This window comes from Lathamus discolor, chromosome 23 (assembly GCF_037157495.1).
Source record: "Lathamus discolor isolate bLatDis1 chromosome 23, bLatDis1.hap1, whole genome shotgun sequence".
Taxonomy (NCBI): Eukaryota; Metazoa; Chordata; class Aves; order Psittaciformes; family Psittacidae; genus Lathamus; species Lathamus discolor.
Window position 1 is genome coordinate 951,943 of NC_088906.1, and position 16,236 is coordinate 968,178.

The 16,236-nt window shown below is 66.2% G+C and overlaps 3 protein-coding genes and 1 long non-coding RNA gene across 8 annotated transcripts; 1 reads left to right on the top strand and 3 right to left on the bottom strand.

The window, feature by feature from the left end:
• Positions 1-270: 270 nt before the first annotated feature.
• On the bottom strand, positions 271-1,309 carry LOC136003737 (uncharacterized). The gene is made up of 2 exons (XR_010608174.1): positions 1,153-1,309; positions 271-646 (listed from the first exon to the last, which is right to left on the bottom strand). It is a non-coding gene; the product is annotated as an uncharacterized LOC136003737 (long non-coding RNA).
• Positions 1,310-1,619: 310 nt separating this feature from the next.
• DDIT3 (DNA damage inducible transcript 3) lies at positions 1,620-2,751 on the top strand. Its single transcript, XM_065659589.1, is given in 3 exon segments — positions 1,620-1,838; positions 1,934-2,136; positions 2,139-2,751. Coding segments are annotated over 2 exon segments (609 nt in total). The 5' UTR covers positions 1,620-1,838; positions 1,934-1,955; the 3' UTR covers positions 2,567-2,751.
• On the bottom strand, positions 2,689-7,396 carry MARS1 (methionyl-tRNA synthetase 1). 4 transcript variants are annotated; one of them, XM_065659585.1, is made up of 22 exons: positions 7,279-7,396; positions 7,107-7,197; positions 6,954-7,032; positions 6,745-6,879; positions 6,574-6,649; positions 6,323-6,495; positions 6,133-6,245; positions 5,889-6,005; positions 5,588-5,791; positions 5,269-5,470; positions 5,082-5,156; positions 4,832-5,002; positions 4,647-4,742; positions 4,446-4,563; positions 4,150-4,363; positions 3,934-4,065; positions 3,739-3,843; positions 3,483-3,666; positions 3,331-3,402; positions 3,230-3,256; positions 2,993-3,100; positions 2,689-2,912 (listed from the first exon to the last, which is right to left on the bottom strand). In XM_065659585.1, exons 1-22 carry the CDS (start codon positions 7,379-7,381, stop codon positions 2,760-2,762), a joined length of 2,748 nt encoding a protein of 915 aa, XP_065515657.1. In that variant the 5' UTR covers positions 7,382-7,396; the 3' UTR covers positions 2,689-2,759. The 4 variants fall into 4 exon arrangements, with proteins under 4 accessions (XP_065515657.1, XP_065515658.1, XP_065515659.1 ...); XM_065659586.1 differs by lacking the exon at positions 3,230-3,256; XM_065659587.1 differs by lacking the exons at positions 5,588-5,791; positions 5,889-6,005.
• A 503-nt stretch (positions 7,397-7,899) lies between these two features.
• DCTN2 (dynactin subunit 2) lies at positions 7,900-16,032 on the bottom strand. 2 transcript variants are annotated; one of them, XM_065659634.1, is made up of 14 exons: positions 15,859-16,032; positions 15,354-15,422; positions 13,025-13,121; positions 12,883-12,944; positions 10,141-10,239; positions 9,899-10,059; positions 9,671-9,818; positions 9,105-9,170; positions 8,988-9,026; positions 8,800-8,877; positions 8,633-8,704; positions 8,433-8,535; positions 8,244-8,335; positions 7,900-8,151 (listed from the first exon to the last, which is right to left on the bottom strand). In XM_065659634.1, the coding sequence occupies exons 1-14, from the start codon at positions 15,892-15,894 to the stop codon at positions 8,065-8,067; spliced, it is 1,209 nt and encodes a 402-aa protein (XP_065515706.1). In that variant the 5' UTR covers positions 15,895-16,032; the 3' UTR covers positions 7,900-8,064. The 2 variants fall into 2 exon arrangements, with proteins under 2 accessions (XP_065515706.1, XP_065515705.1); XM_065659633.1 differs by having other exon boundaries at positions 8,988-9,170.
• Between the last annotated feature and the right edge of the window lie 204 nt (positions 16,033-16,236).

Sequence of the window (16,236 nt, forward strand, 5' to 3'; positions counted from 1 at the left end):
AGAATCATTCAATTTTCCACCACCACTCTCCCCCCCCTCCGTCCCCCCCAAGTTCAAATGCATTTTCCTGGCGCTGCTGCTGGTGGCTGAGCTGCGCTGTCAGAAGCACTGTGCTGGTGCTGCCTGCGGTTTGCTGCGTAGTCTGCAGAGCTGCAGAGGAGTCCACCACTCGTGTTCCCAGCCGCCCCGCACTTGCCCCTGTGATGCCCCAAGTTCTACTGCACACACAGCGAACTCAAATAAAAAACAGAGAAAAGACAAAGAACGAGCTCAAGAACAAGTGGACCCCGGTGCCAGGGGAGATCCCTCCTGTTTCAAAGGGCAGAACTTCTCTCCCAGCCCAGGGTGCAGCTATGATGGAGCGAGCAGAAGGAAATGGCTCTGGGCACAGTGATGCTCCCAAGCGAAGGCTCCGCGCCCGCGAGGACGCTGCGGGAGAGCGGTGCCTGCCTGGGGGCCGTTCCCAAGCCGAGCAGGACAGGCAGGGCAGAGTCGGGAACTGCTTCCAGGCCCCGCTCGCACAGCGGAGGAGCCAGGACACGGACCTGTCCAGCGCTGCTCTCGCTCCTCGCTTGCGCTCCAATCGCCTGCATCCTCTCCGGTGCCCGCTCCCGGCCGTTCCGCAGCGCTGCGGGACTCGAGTGCTCTGTAGCAGGCAACAACGCACAATTGAGCTCCAGCGCATGCAGGGAGAGGGGGGGACCGGGGAGGCTCTGAGGCGTCCCTGGGGACGACGAGGGGGGGGACGAGGGCGTTCCCCTGTTTGCTGGGGGGCTCTAGAGGGGCTGGGAGGTGCCGGGGGGCTGGGGTGTCACTGAGGGGGCAGAGCTTCTGCCCCGGCCCCTTTGGTCTGAGCCTCGCACCGGTCTCGGACACCCCCTTCCTCCTCGCGTCCGGCGCAGAGGCGCGCGCTGCATCCACGCAGCTTCCCCCATCGGGGCTGCAGCGCAGGGGGAGGCCGAGGCCGCCGGAAGCGCAGCCGAGGCCGGTGCCTGGCTCGGGGCGCCTCGGCAGGGAGCACGCGAGGACTCGAGCCGCTCTTCGGGCGGGGGGGGGGGGGGGCAGCTTAACAGCACCGGGGGTGCTCGGCCGGAGGAAACAAGCGGCTGGGAATGGACACGGACCGCGAGGACAGGAACCGCCCGCACCCACCCGCGTCACGGCGGCGGCACCGGGACCCCAGCTCCCGGGGAAGGGCTGGGAATGCCCCGGGATGCGCTGGGAAGCGCCGGGGCCGCGCCGAGCCCCAACGGATCCGACCGGACCGGACCGGATCCCGCCCCCAGCCGCGCCCCGCCCCGCCGCAGTCCCTAAGGCAGGCGGCGCTGTTTCCAGTCATTGCGTCATCCCCTCCCCGTGACCGCCGCGCCGGTCCCCAGGGGCGGTTCCGCCCCGCCCTCCCGCTCCTGTTGGCCCGCAGTGCTCGCTACGTCACGGCGCGGTGCGCTCCCGTTGGCTGGAGCCTGAGCGAGTGTTGCGTCAGGGCCCTTAAAAGGGGCGCGGGCGGCGGGCGCGGGCAGCGCGGAGCGATGCGGACGAGGATGAGCGGGCGGCGGAGCGGGGGCCGGGGCAGCTGCGGGACGGGGCCGCGCGGGGCGGCGCTGCCGGTACCGACCGCGGGCGGGGGGCGCGGGGCTCCCGGGTTCCCTCAGGCTGCTCTCTGCGGGCCTAGGCCCCGAGCGTGGGGCCGGGGCGGGGCGCAGCGGCAGCAGCGCCGCGGCCCCTTCGCCTTTGGCCGGCGGCGCCCGCGGGGTGCGGGTAGCGCCGACCCCGCCGCGCTCTGTCCGCAGGCATCGAGGAGGCGGAGCGTCCTCGTGGACCACCACACCTGAGGGCAGGTGAGGGCGGGCGCAGCGCCCGGGGGCTGCCGCCACCGCTACCCCCGAGCCGAGTCCCGGCCCCAACCGTCCCCTGTTCTCCGTGCCCCGCGCAGAGCGGCCCGCGCGCAGGTGACGATGGCAGCCGAGGGTCTGCCCGCGGGGGAGCCCGCAGCGGCCCCGTCCGGCTGGGAGCTGGAGGCCTGGTACCAGGACCTGCAGGAGGTGCTGGCGGCCGCAGAGCCCGGCGGAGCCCCCCCGCCCTGGGGAGCCGAGCAGGTGAGGGGCGGCAGCGGCCCGGGCCGGGGGGCACGAGGCAGGGGGGGCGCCGGCACCCGGCGCTGGTGCCCGCTCTCTGCCCGCAGGCGGCGCTGTGCGGCGCGGAGGCCGCGGGCCCGGAGCCCTGCGCGCTGGACGCTGCCCTGGCCGCGGAGCTGCTGGAGCTGCTGGGGCCGGAGAGCGGAGCCGGCCCCGGGCCAGGGCCGCTGGGCGCGGCCTCCGGCCGAGGTTCCCCGCCCCAGGAGGCGGCGGCCGCTGCCCGGAGCGCGGTGAAGCGGCAGCGCTGCGGCGGCGGCACCGCGGCGAGCAGGGAGCGCGCCAAGCACCGGGAGCGCGCCAGCGAGCAGCGCGTGCTGGAGCTGACGGCCCACAACGAGCGGCTCCGCGCCGAGATTCAGCGGCTCAGCACCGAGGTGCAGCACACGCGGGCGGCCCTCATCGACCGCATCGTGAACCTCCGCCGGGCCTAGGCAGCGCTGCTGCCCCACAGCCAGGACTCTGCTGCCCCCACACCTGGGGGCAGCCATGAACTGGAAGGGCGCTGCCCCACCGGCACTGACTGATGCTGTGGGGAGGGCACCGCGACCACGCATGATTGTACAGGGTTTGCATTTTATTACAGACACAGCCACCAGCCCGGTGTGGTCCCTGGGGAGCCTGGTGCTACTTCTTCTGCTTCCCCTTGGGCACAGGGACTTGGGGGCTTTTACCCTCTGCTAATGCCAGCTGCTTCTTCAGCTCCAGCAGCTTGGCCACCTCCACCTCGATCTGGGCCTTCTCTGCCTTGCTGGCCTTCAGCTGCCGAACGTGGTTGCCCTGGGGCAGGTCGGGGGGGGAAGCAATGAGGGCTTGGGGAGGTAAAGGCAAGACAGGGCCACCCTCTGCCCTCTGCTCACCTGCCTGGCCACCTCCTGCGTCAGCTCCTGGAGCTGCTGGGGGTCAGTGGGGGCCACAAGGGTCTCGGGGGCTGGAGGAGGTTGTGGGGCTGCAGGTGTCTGCTTGGCCTGGGGAAGGACAGTACCAGGCGTGAGCCCTGGTCCCAGCCCTCAGGGGCAGAGCTCTGCACCCAGCTCCCCTCGTACTGGAGAAGGGGAGGTGGCTGCAGCACCCCTGAGGCAGTGCCAGGGCATTACCTGGGGCTCTGCTGCGAGATCTTCAGGCTGGAAAAGGAGAGACAGTGAACAAGAGGGGGACAGAAAGTGGAAGCAGAGGAGCTATGGAGACCCCCACTCACCTGCCCCCCCCCAAAGCGCCTACGCAGGGCTTCAACCCGGTCGATCTCCAGCTTCTGGAAAAGGGGACTCACCTACAGGTGTGGGGGAGATGGGGTCACCCCACAGAGCCAGTGCCCCTGGTCCCCCCAGCACTGCCCTCCCCTTCACCTACAGTGCCCACACGATGCCCAGGGGGCAGGGTGCACGTGAAGTCGTGGCTCAGGACAAAGCAGTCCTGGGGGATGCAGAGCTGCCCCTGGATGGCCAAGCTGACACTGGGCATGTAGGGCTGCAGCATGACAGCCAGCAGGGAAGCCATGTTCACAGCCACACCGGTCACTGTCCCTGCACGCTGCCTGGGGAGCAGGAAACCCTCTGTCAGTGCCAGCTCCCAGCCTGCCTCACAGCGCCCCTGTTTTCCCCTGTACCTGTCCTTTTCATCCCCCTTGATCCGCTTCCAGGGCTCGTTCACCTGGATGTACTGGTTGCCGTGGCGAGAGATGCTGAGGATGCATCTCAGAGCATCCCGGATGCTGGGGGGAAGAGGGGAGTCAGTGCATGCTCTAGGGCAGGGCTCTGCCCTCCACCCTCGTAGCCCCAGCTCCAGGGTTCCAGCCACCCACCGGACTTTCTCCAGCAGCTGGTGGTACTGGCGCAGCTCCAGCGTGACACGGGCCAGGAGCCGCTTGTCATCGGGTGTCAGCGCCATGCTGGGGACAATGCCACCGAAGAACTTGCACACGAACATGCCAGCCCTGGGCACAGAGGCAGAGCAGGCGTCAGCACAGCCTGGGGATGGGGACAGAGACAGGCCCTGCCCGGCCAGGCTGTCCCAGAACCTGTTGATGAAGTTGCCCAGGTTGTTCAGCAGCTCTGAATTGTTCTTGAGCATGAGGTCGCTCCAGGAGAAAGCGCTGTCCTGCCCCTCGGGCCGCAGGTACAGCAGGTAGAAGCGCCAGATGTCCGCAGGGATGCCTGTGTCCTTGGCCATGTCCCCAAACACTCCCACACCCCGGCTCTTGGAAAACTTCCCGTCCTCGTAGTTCAGGTACTCTGGGGAGGGCAGAAGAGACCCCACCATGGGGCCCAAGCATGGACATCCCCCCACCCCCAATCCACAGTGCCCCTCTGGTACCTGTAGCAATGAGGTGGTTCACTAGGGTGTAGTTGTCGTCAGCACCCAGGAGTGAGCAGGGGAATATGACGCTGTGGAACGGAACATTGTCCTTGGCCATGAAGTTGTAGAGCTCAACCTGATGGGTAGCAAGAGTGGGGACACATCAGTGGTGTCCAGCTCTGTCCCCGTCCCCACCCTGCAGCAGCACCAGGCTCCTACCTGCTGTGGGTTCTTCCACCACCTCTCCCACTGGCTGGTGTAGTTGGCTGTAATGGACAAGTACCCAATGGGAGCATCAAACCACACATAAAAGACCTGGGGAAGAAGGTGACGCATGAGCATGGGACCCCCAAGCAGGGCACCCGGGGACAAGCACTGCAAGCCAGGGGCCAGGCTGGAGCCACCTTGTCACGGAAGCCATCGAGGGGCACCGGTGTGCCCCACTTGAGGTCACGGGTGATGCAGCGGGGCTTGAGCCCGTCCCGGATCCAGGAGCGGGTGATGTAGCGAGCGTTGGCCGTCCAGTCCCCCGTGGCCCAGGACTGCTCCAGCCAGGCCTCCAGCCGCTGCTCCAGCTGCAGGGAACACCCAGGGGTGGGCAGTGGTACCAGGGGTGCCCCAGCCCCTCGGCACTCCCTCAGGGACGAGGCTCACCTTGGGAAGGTCCAGGAAGAGGTGCTGGGTGGGCTTCACTACGGGGACACCCCTGCAGAGTTTGCACTGTGGGCTCTGTCAGCAGAAACAGGGGTTGGACGAAGCCCAGGGCAAGGCTGGGTGGGGGGGGTCTCAGGCAGAGCAGGGGTAGGGTTGTGGGGTGGTCCCCAGAGGGCTCCTGTCCCACCTTCAGCTCCACAGCGTTGATGAGTTTGCCACATTTATCACACTGGTCTCCCCGCGCCTCCTCGTAGTTGCAGAAGGGGCAAGTGCCCTCCACGAAGCGGTCGGCCAGGAAGCGCTGGCAGCCCTCGCACCGCAGCTGCTCCACCGTGTCCTGCAGCAGGAACCCGCGTGCCAGCAGGCGCTGGAAGATGTCCTGGGCAATCCTGGGACAGGACAGCAAGAGAAGGGGGCAGCTCCCCGTCAGCCAAGGAGCACAAAGCACCCTCAGCCAGGCCCATGGGGCTGCCCCTAGCACCGGCCCCTGCATGCGAGCCCCTCACGTGGTCTGGCTTGGCGTGGTGGTGCGGCCGAAGCAGTCAAAGGAGATGTCAAACCAGCGGTAGATGTCCGCGTGGATGGCATTGTACTTGTCGCAGATCTCCTGCGGCGTCAGCCCCTCTTCCACCGCCTTGGTCTCAGTGGCGGTGCCGTACTCGTCTGTGCCGCACACGTAGAACGTGTTCCAGTTCCGCAGGCGGCAGTACCTGCGCAGGCAGGGACCTGTGACACCCCTGCCGGCAGCGGGGGCACGACAGCCCCCGGTGGAGATCCCCGGGGAGCCTTCCCACAGCCGAGCATCACCTGGCAAAGGTGTCGGCACTGAGGACGCAGCCAATGATGTTGCCAAGGTGGGGCACGTTGTTCACATAAGGCAGAGCGCTGGTGATCAGGATGTTCCTCATGCCCTCCACAGGCAGTCTGGCATGGGCAAGGCACTCAGGGCAGGCACGAAGAGCAACAGGGGCACCCCCCCCCGCCTCAACAATGTGGCATCAGCCTGGGGCCGGGACGTGTGGGGCAGCCCTCGTGCCGCCCCGGGACTCACACAGGTTTCTGAGGCTGCCAGGGCTTGGGCAGCGCCGCAGCACCATGGGCCCAAGCGTCCGCAGCAGCTGCAATCTCATCCTCTGTCAGGGCCCGCTCAGAACCTTCCTCCTCCTGCAGGGGAAGCAGGTCCCAGTAAGGGGCTGTCAGCACCAGTGCCACGGGGGCCCATCCTGGGGCCAGGGCTGCACCTCGGGCTCGTTACTGGTGGCTCTCTGCATGGCCAGGCACGGCGGAGGCTGCTTCTGCAGGTAGGACTTGAACTCCAGCAGCGCCTGGGGCATCAGGACAGTGTCGGCAGCGTCCCTGCAAGCCTCCGAGAGCGTCATGTTCTGGAACCAGGTTCTCAGTGCCTGCAGCTCACCTCGGGAGTTGACGAGACAGCAGAGTGATTCTTACAGCCACAGCACGGCAAAGGATGCCCCCTCCGTGCCACACTTACCTGGCAGGCTGCTCTCCTCCTGGAGGATGGGGAACAAGGTGCCCCACACAACCACATCAGCCACGGACGGGGCGTCCTGTGCCAGAGCAGCCATCAGGGCCGGCCGCAGCCAGAGCAGCCCCCCCAGGGACAAGGACCCAGCGCACGGGGCTGCACCCCGGTGCCACTCACCCCAGCGAGGAAGGCGGCGCCCGCCCTGGCCAAGCTCTGCTCGATGTGGGCCAGCGGCTCCCTCAGGGCCTGCACCGCCTCCGGCGCCCTCCTGCCGAGCACCAGCCGGGCGTAGAGCGCGGCGGTGGCCGCGGGCTGCGGGCGAGGGCAGCGCGGTCAGTGCGGGCCGGGCCCGGCGGGGGCGGGGGGGCCGGTGTCCGCGCACCCACCTGCAGCTCGGTCGCCTCCCACTCCAGCCACTGGGTGCTGAGGTCCGTGGGCTCGTCCCCGCGGCACAGGAAGAAGAACCTGGAGGCGCCGGGGGGGGGGGGGGGGTGAGGCGCGGGCGGGGCAGGCGCGGCCCGCGGGCCCCCGGTACTCACTGGCAGATGGCGTTGGCGGAGAAGAGGACGGCGCCGCTCTCCAGCTCCAGCGCCGGGGCCCACGGCGGCCTCAGCGGGGCTCGCGGCGGCTCTGCGGGAGACACGAGTGAGCGCCGCGGGGCTCGGGCCGGGCCGGGCCGGGCCGGGCCGGGCCGGGGGGGGCCGCGCTCACCGCTGGGGCCGCCCCACACGAGCTGCACCGGGGCGGCGGCGGCGCCGGCGGCCGCCAGCACCTTCAGCGCCGCGGGGCCGCGCACCGGGACCCGCAGCCGCATGGCCGCGCGCGGGGCACGCCGGGACCGCGCTCTGCCTCCCCGCCGGCCGCAAGCCTCGCGAGAGCCGCGGTCGCCATGGCGACCCGCGGGGACAGCGCCGCGCCGCGGGCACCGGGGGTACCGCGGGCACCGGGGAACACGGGAGGGAGCCCGCAGCCGGGGCGGCCCCGGGCGTGCCCTCCTCCGGCCCGGCCCCGGCGGGGGCGCTGTGGCCCGCAGGAGACGGCGCTGGCCCTGCCTGGCCCGGCGGCACCGGTGTCCCCTGAACCCGCGTCCCCTCCCCGCACCCCCCGCAGGGCTTCCCCACCTCAGCCCGCGTCTCCCCCTCCATCCGCCCCCCAGGACCACGGCAGCGGCTGGGGCAGGACTGGTGCGGGACCCAGCCAGGGCGTCCACCCCCGAGGAGGGGGTCCCGCTGCCCCTCCATGAGCTCAGCTCCCAGCCCCATGGCTGCAGGGACTGGGGTTCAGTTCCCCCCTTTTCCCAGCGCCGCAGCCCCGAGGAGGGCCTGACCCGGATCCCGCTGCGCTGAGCTGTTTATTGGGTACACTGGGAGGTACAGAGACACCCCAACGGCTGGGAATGGGGGGGAGGCAGAGCCAGGGTATATACAAGCTGTGGGGGGGAACAGGGAGGGATTCCCAGTGGAATACCCAGAGCGGGGGAGGGGCTCCAGGGTGCTCTCACTTCTGCAGCCGCTTGATGCGGGCATCTATGGCCGCAAAGTTGTCCTCCACAATGGCCAGGTTCTCCTTCATCGTCTTCTGAACCTGGGTGGGGGGTGCACAGAGAAGGGGTCAGTGGTGGGGGGCAGGATGGGGACCTCCCCCAGCTCCACCCCATGGGTGCTGGTGGGACCCACCTCTGCCAGCAGCACCGTGTTGTCCTTGAGAGCCCCGGCCACCTCCTGCTGCGTGGTGTCCAAGTGCAGCAGGACCTGCCCGAACTGGATGGCTGGGAGAGAGGAGAAAGCTCAGTGGTGGGTTCGGGGGGGACAGGAGCAGTGTCCCCACCCCAGGACATGGCCCCAGTGTTCCCTCCAGCCCCTCACCTTGCTCGTGTAGGTCCCTGAGGGTCACCAGCCTCTGCACGACGTCGGGCAGGGTGCTGGCCACCGGGTCCCAGCGCTGCAGCGTCTCATAGATCTGGTGGATCTGGGGTGCAGCAAGAAGGGGGGAACAGGTCAGGACAGTGTCTGGGGGGGGCATGGACCCCCTGCCATGCTGGGGGTGACTCTTGGGCGACCCTCACCTTGCTCTGGGTGTCAGCATCCTGCACAGTTGACTTGTGCTTGGCAATCTCATTCACCTTCCCCAGGACGCTCTGGGGACAGGGGGGAGGAGATAGGAGACCCCAAATCCACCCATGCTCACCCCATGGCACCCCTCTTCCCATTCCCTCCTTCCATCCCCCCTTACCTGCAGCCGGGCCTCCACTTGGTCCAGCACAGCCACGTCCAGGATGTTCACCTTGGCCTGCAAGACCTGCACGGTCTCCTGGGGACAGAGAGTGGGATGAGGGGGGACACAGCAGCACCCAGGGTGCTATGGGCACAGCTTGGGGGGCAGAAGGGACCCTGCCTCCCACCACCACCCATTTGACTCACCATGAGGCTGGTGCCCTTCAGCCCAACCAACAGCGGGTTCTGTAGGGAAGGAGCTGCATCAGTGGGGCAGGACGTGGGGCAGGAGGGATGTGGCAGGAACCCCCCCAAGCCACTCACCTGGCTGTCGGGCTCACACCGCACCGTGGCCTCCAGCTGCGCCAGGCGCTTCTCCAGCTCCGCCATCTGCAGCAAGATGGAATCATGGAATGGGTTGGGCTGAAGGGACCTTGAAGCTCCTTCAGCTCCAACCCCTGCCAGGGGCAGGGACCCCTCCCACTGGAGCAGGGTGCTCCGAGCCCCTGTGTCCAACCTGGCCTTGAGCACTGCCAGGGACGGGGCAGCCACAGCTTCTCTGGGCACCCTGTGCCAGCGCCTCAGCACCCTCACAGGGAAGAGCTTCTGCCTAAGAGCTCAGCTCAGTCTCCCCTCGGGCAGGTTCAAGCCGTTCCCCTTGGCCTGTCCCTACAGGCCCTTGTCCCAAGCCCCTCTCCAGGTCCCCTGCAGCCCCTTTAGGCACTGGAGCTGCTCTCAGGTCTCCCCTTCAGGAGCCTTCTCTTCTCCAGGCTGCCCCAGCCCAGCTCTCCCAGCCTGGCTCCAGAGCAGAGCTGCTCCAGCCCTTGCAAGCAGCTCCGTGGCCTCCCCTGGCCTCGCTCCAGCCACTCCATGTCCCTGTCAGGACTCACCTTGGCGCTCTGGGCAAACTGCTCCTGCTCCGGCCTCCAGTAGAGCTCGAAGGTGACGGCGTCTGCGGTGGGCGCTGGGGCTTTGGCAGGGCTCTTCCCTGGGGTCCCTTTGCTGCACTTGGCCACCTCCAGCTGCTGCAGCAGGCGCCTGGCGGGGAGGGGAAGGTGGGTGCGGGACCCCAGCACCCTCACCCCCCAAGCTGCTCCAGCTCCCAGCTCCCCACTCACTTGGCCAGGGCACCGTCAGGGTCTGCGAAGTCGATGGCTGCAGTGGGGCCCAGGAGCTTCTCCAGGTGGCTGGAGACCAACTGCTGCTTCAGGCCCTCGACCTGCCTGGCCAAGGCCATGGGTGTCAGCTCCTCCTCTGCTGCTGCCTCCTTCACTGTGCTCTGAGAGAGGAAAGGGCGGCTGTGTCACCCCCAGGAGTCCTGGGGTGCTTGTGTCACCCTAGGTGATGCGGTGATGCTCACCTGGATCTGCTCCACCTCCCTGGCCAGCTCCTGCACCTCATACTGCAGCCGCTGGTACCGCTGCTGGGGCGTCTCTTTGGCACCAAGACCCTCACCAACCTGCAGAGAGAGGAATGGGGTGGGGGGTCCATGGTCTGCCTGAGCTCCAGGCACCCAGATTGGAACACCGGTACCCACCCATCCATGCAAATACAGGGAAGGGATTCCCCAGGAAGAACACGTGGGTGAGGCCCTCAACAGACAAGCAGGAGCACCATCATGTTCACAAAAACTTCATCCTCATGGGGTGCTCAGGGGCTTCAGAGAGGGACAACGTGGCAGGACATGAGCTGCCCAGGAGGGTCCTGAGCACACTGGTGACAACATCCTCCTCCAAGTGACAGGAGCCAGCAAGAAGAGCTCTGCTGAAGCTCATCTGCTCCAGCAAGGAGGGTCCAAGGCAGCCTGGGCTGTGGCAACCAGGAGATGGTGAGGCTGCGAGTGGGCAGGAGGGGTCCTGGGCTTTGGGCCTCCTCAAAGGTCTGCTTGGGTCAGGCAACGGGAGGGACTCAAGAGAGCTTCCTGATATCCCAGGATTACCTCCAAGCTGCGGAGCACCACATCCCAAGCAGGCAGCCAGGAGGCTGCTGGGGGGACCAGGAGCTCCTGGCCATAGCCAGGCATGGACAGGAGAAGGCAGAGGCAGGAGCAGAGACAAGGAAGCTGGGAAGAGGAGACATCGCCCTGGCAGCCGGGGATGGGGTTTGGAAAGCCAAAGCCCAGCTGGAAGTCAGCCTGCTCTGGGATGTGCAAGGCAACAAGAACGGCTGCCCAGCCCCACCTTCCCTCCTTGAGCTACTTGGAGGTGCTCAAGGACATTTTAGGTACTCAAGGGCTCTTTGCTGTGGTCTTCACAAGCAAAAGCCCCAGCCACGCTGCCCAAGTCACAGAAGGCAAAGGCAGGGACTGGGAGAACCTGCAGGAAACTGTAGGAGATCAGGTTCAAGAACATTTAAGGGAAGTGAAGGTGCACAAGTCACAGAACCAGAGACTGGGTTGGGCTGAAGGGACCTTAAAGCTCCTCCAGCTCCAAAACCTGCCATGGGCAGGGACCCCTTCCACTGGAGCAGGGTGTCCAGGCCACAGGACCTGACAAGATGCATCTGTGGGTGCTGCTGGAGCTAGTGGCTGAGGTTCCCAAGCCATTATCCATCAGCTGTGAGAAGTCCTAGTGGTGAAGCTCCCACTGCCTGGAAATGGGGAAATATCCCCCCCCGAGTTTTAAAAAGGGAAACGAGGAAGGTGCAGGGAACGCCAGGGTGGTCAGTCTGACCTCTGTGCCAGCAAGATGGTGGAGCAGATCCTCCTGGAAAACATGCGAAGGCACATGGACAACAGTGGGGGTACTGGTGACAGCCAACACGGCACCTCTAAGGGCAAGTCATATCTGGCAAATGTGGTGGCTTTATATGATGTAGCCAGTGTTAGTGGATAAGGATGGAATCCACCTGGATTTGTGCAAGGCGTTTGACACTGTCCTGCACGACATCCTTGTCTCTAAACTGGAGAGACATGGATTTGATGGATGGAGCACCCGGTGGATAAGGAATGGGCTGGGTGGCAACACGCAGAGAGCTGTGGTCAGTGGCTCCATGTCCACGTGGTGACCAGCGATGCCATCCAGAGGGACCTGGACAGGCTGGAGAGGCAGGACCACGCGAACATCATGGAGCTCAACCAGGCCAAAGGCAAGGTCCTGCACCTGGGTCGGGGCAATCCCAGCCCAGATACAGGCTGGAGGAGACCTGATGGAGATGCCCTGAAGAAAAGGACTTGGGGTGTTGGGTGAGAAGCCCCCCATGAGCCGGCTTTGTGTGACTCTAAGGCTACAACTGGAAACCATTTCCAGGTCCATGAATGACAAATAAACATCAAGAGATCTCAGCACAGCTTCACCAAGGGGAGGTCAGGCTTGACCAGCTCCATGGACTTCCACAGTGAACGGGCTGCAGAGACGGTGGAGCCATGGGCAGTGCCTGCTGACCTAGGGAAAGCCTTCGGCATGGTCTCCAAGAGAAGCTGTTGCAGCCTGTGCTGGATGAGGGAGCCATGGGGGGCACTGGAAGTGGCCAAAATGCAAAGCCCAGAGGATGGCAAGCACCGGTCGTAAGTCCAGCTGGAGGCCAGTAAGGACCAGCATATCCAGGGGTCAGTGCTGGGGCTGATGCCTCCATTAATGATACCTTCATTAATGGGCTGGAGCATGGGGCAGGCTGAGCTTCATCCTTGCCTCATCCTCACCTTCTGGTGTCTGCTGTCCAGAGGGACCTGGACAGGACCCATTGGTCAACAGGAACCTCATGGAGCAAAACTAGGAGCAGTGCAAAGCCCTGGGGCGGGGAGGACCAGCCCCCAGCACCAGGATATGCTGGAAACCAGCTCTAGAAAAGGCCCCAGAGGTCTTGGTGGACACCAAGCTAAACATGGCACAAATCATGGTGGGGGCAGCACCAGGAGCATGGTTGATGAGGGCAGGCATCCCTCTCCTCAGCACTTCCAAGGCCACAGCTGGCAATGGAGATGGTGGAGTCGCCGTGCTTGGAGATGCTCCTGGGCAACCGCAGTGGCCCTGCTTGAGCAGCTGGGTTGGACCAGAGCTGCAGAGGTCCCATCCCACCTCCACCCTTGGCAGGTTGGTGTGACTGGTGGCCCTGGGCAGGGATGTCCCTGTGGGGCCCGCACTCTGGGCATCTCTGCTCTCACCATTTCATACTCCCCAGACTCGTAGCCCGTTGTCCTGGTCTTGGTGATGCGGTCAGAGAAATCTAAAAGGAGAAGAGCAGAGGGGTCACCCCAAAGCTCCCAGTGTCCCCCAGCCCATCCTTCCCCATGCTCCTTGGCTCACCCACTCCCTCAGTGCCCAGGTGCTTGTCCCTGAACTTCTCATAGGCAGCATTGGGGTTGATGATGAGATGCTCCACACTGGTACTGGTGAGCTCCTCCTGCACACAACACTTGGGGTTAGGGATGAGGCAGCAAACAAGGGCACCAGGGGCCTTGGTGGGGACAGTGATGGGCAGAGCAGGGGCAAAGGGAGCCCCATGTTCCCCAGGACAGAGCCCCCAGGGCCTGGTGTGGGGACACTGGGTCCTCCTGGCAGCAGGGCCACAATTCCAAGGCTTGAAACCCTTTGGGAGCCCCATGAGCAGTCTGAGGAACCCAGCCCAGGGGGGCTGCATTTGCCCCACAGCCACATCTTGGGGTGGCTTCCACCATCCACAGTGGGCACAGGGGTGGTTGTAGAACATCAGCCCCTCAAAGGGGCTTTGCCCAGAGCCTGGAGCATGAGTGGAGACTGGGAGCCTGGGGGGGAACCCAGAGCATCAGGGCCCTGCAGGAGGCACCCAAAGGGCTCCTCCAGGCCACGGCAGCCCCTGGGCAGGCCCTGCAGCCACCGTGGCCTGGGGGAGGTGTGGGGGGAGCTGCAGGAGGGAGGGGGCAGCAGCGGGAGCAGCGGCGCAGCAGCCGACGGTGGTGGGGGGGCTCTTACCAGCTCCTTGCGTTCCCCAGAGGTGAGAAAGTCAGAGCAAGGGGGGGGAAGAGAAGAGACAAAACCGCATTAGAAGGTTGGGCCGGGGCTGGCCCCCCCCACGGCCCTGCAGCGAGGCTCAGCCCCACCATGGGGCACAGGGGGGCCATGGGGCTGCCCCCCTCCACGGCCCCCCAGGGGCAACCTGCACTGGAGGCAACCAGGGCCACGCTGAGTGAGGCGGCCGCAGGAGCAGAGTGCTGGGGGCAGCGCAGCCAAGCCCCTGCTCTGGCACCGCCCTCCAGCTCTGGCTCTTCTGTAACCCCTGGGGCAGACATGAGCAGAGCTGGGGGCCGGGATGGGCCCCCCCGAGCAGCCCAATGCCTGGTGGGTCCCCCAGGGGTTGGAGAAGGCAGCAGCTGAGGTGCAGGGGGGCAAAACCAAGGCCAGAGCCTGGAGGAGCTGGACCCTGCTCAGCAGGGATGGAGGCTCAGCTGCGTCCTGCCCCACAGCGTGCAGGCAGCATGGTTGGGGGGCAGGAACCCCACCGTGGGGGGGTCCCAAAAGACAAAGAGGGTAGCACATGCAGTCAGCAGGCAAAGAGAGCAAAGGAGAGCAGGAAGGAGGCAGCAGCAGCAGCGGCAGCACGTTGTGTCCTGAGCCCCAGCACTGCCTCCCCTCTGCCCCACGGTGGGGGAGGCCCCATAGCAGGGCACTGGTGACCCCGCGGTACATGCAGGAAGCGCCTCACCCCCCCAGCACACGACACCAGAGCAGCACCCAGGGCTTACTTGTGCAAACTTAGAGTCCAGCAAAGGTGGGGCGCGGGGGGAAAACGCAGGTCAGGTCAGCAAGGCCAGAGGCAGAGACACACAGAAGCTGAGCAGGGGTGGGCAGGAGGAGGAGGGAGGGAGGGGACAGCACCCACAGCCCCACAACCCGCCTGGGAACACACGGGGGGGTCACTGGGCTGGCACCGCTCTGGCCCTGGGCACTGTTTTGGTGTGACCGAGGCCTGACGGGGGCAATTATGGCTGGAAACAACGCATTCCGGTGTGTCCTGGGTGTCCCAAGGGATCTCTTTGCCCCCCTCAGAACTGGGGGGCTGAGACTGCCCCATGGCTGTACCCCAAAACTGCTCCCTGCACCCTGGGTCTTGTCTCCATGGTGCCAAATCCTGGCTCTCCCCTCACCAGCACCAACCAGGAGCACATTCCCAAGGGTCTGTGATCCATGAGCACCCATCAGCATTCGGCCTCACCAGCAGAGCTGGGGGTCACCATGCAGCCTTTGTGCTGTGCCAGCCGTGGGGACGGGCCCCCTGGTGTCACCCCCATGTTGAAGCCACCACGCAGCAGCCCCATGGCCTGGATGTGACAGGTCCGTGGATCTCTGGGACCCTGATGCCTTTTCGGGTTATTTTATGGGGGTGAACCCCACCTCCACAGGCTCCCCTCCCCCTCCACCTGCTGCCCCCCAGCACGGCTCCTGCTGCCCTCGGCCGGGTTACACAGCATGGGGATGCCACAGAGAGGGGCACAATTGCAGGGGGGACACCAAGGATGGGGGGGCACTGCACTTCCTGCCCCCCCAGGCACCACAGGCAGCACATGGGGGTGGCACAGGGCCAGGACACGAGTCCGCGGGGCAGTGACCCTGTGGGACAGGGGGGATGCAGGTGCTGGGGGGCCCGGGGGGGTCTCACCGCCTCGAACTCGGCCTGGTCATCCTCGGGCAGGTCGCTGGTCTCATAGACATCGGGTTCGTTCCTGGCCTGGGGCACGAGTGGGCTCCAGTGAGACCCGGCTGAGCAGGGACCCCCGAACACCCCCCAACACCTCCCATTGCCCCTGCACCCCCAAACACCCCCCAACACCTCCCATTGCCCCTGCACCCCCAAACACCCCCCAACACCTCCCATTGCCCCTGCACCCCCAAACACCTCCCATTGCCCCTGCACCCCCAAACACCCCCCACCACCTCCCATTGCCCCTGCACCCCCAAACACCCCATAGGCTGACCTGGAGCCCCTCTGCCATCCCCTCACCCCCACCACAGCTCCCACAGTTCATGGGGACCCCCCCGTGCCCCCCTGCACCCGACCGACCCCCTCAGGCTCACAGAGGCCCCGCGATCCCCTCATGTCAGCAGGGCCCCTCCGATCTCCTCACACACCCCCTGTGCCCCCCCCCGGCCCGGCCCTCACTCACGATGCCGGGCAGGTCGGCATACTTGGGGTCGGCCATTTCAGGGGGTCGGTAACGGGGCACTCAGTGCCCGGGGTCGGTAACGGAGTGGGGGTGGGGCCGTAACGCCGGAGGGTCGGGCCCGGGTCCGCCAAGAGCCGAGCGCGACCTGCGCGGGCGGGGCCGGTCTCGCGAGAACGGCGCGGGAAGTGCGCGTGGGGCGGGGCCTGCGCAGAGGGGGCGGGCGGCACATGGGGGCAATGGGTGGGCACCGGGGCTGTGTCCATGGGATGGCAGGAGCGGGGGGGGCAAACGAGGGGCACATGGAGGGGGACATGGGGGGCAAAGAGAGGAGGAAACTACGCAAGGGCGCGGCTCACACAGAGGGAACCCACAGGGGTT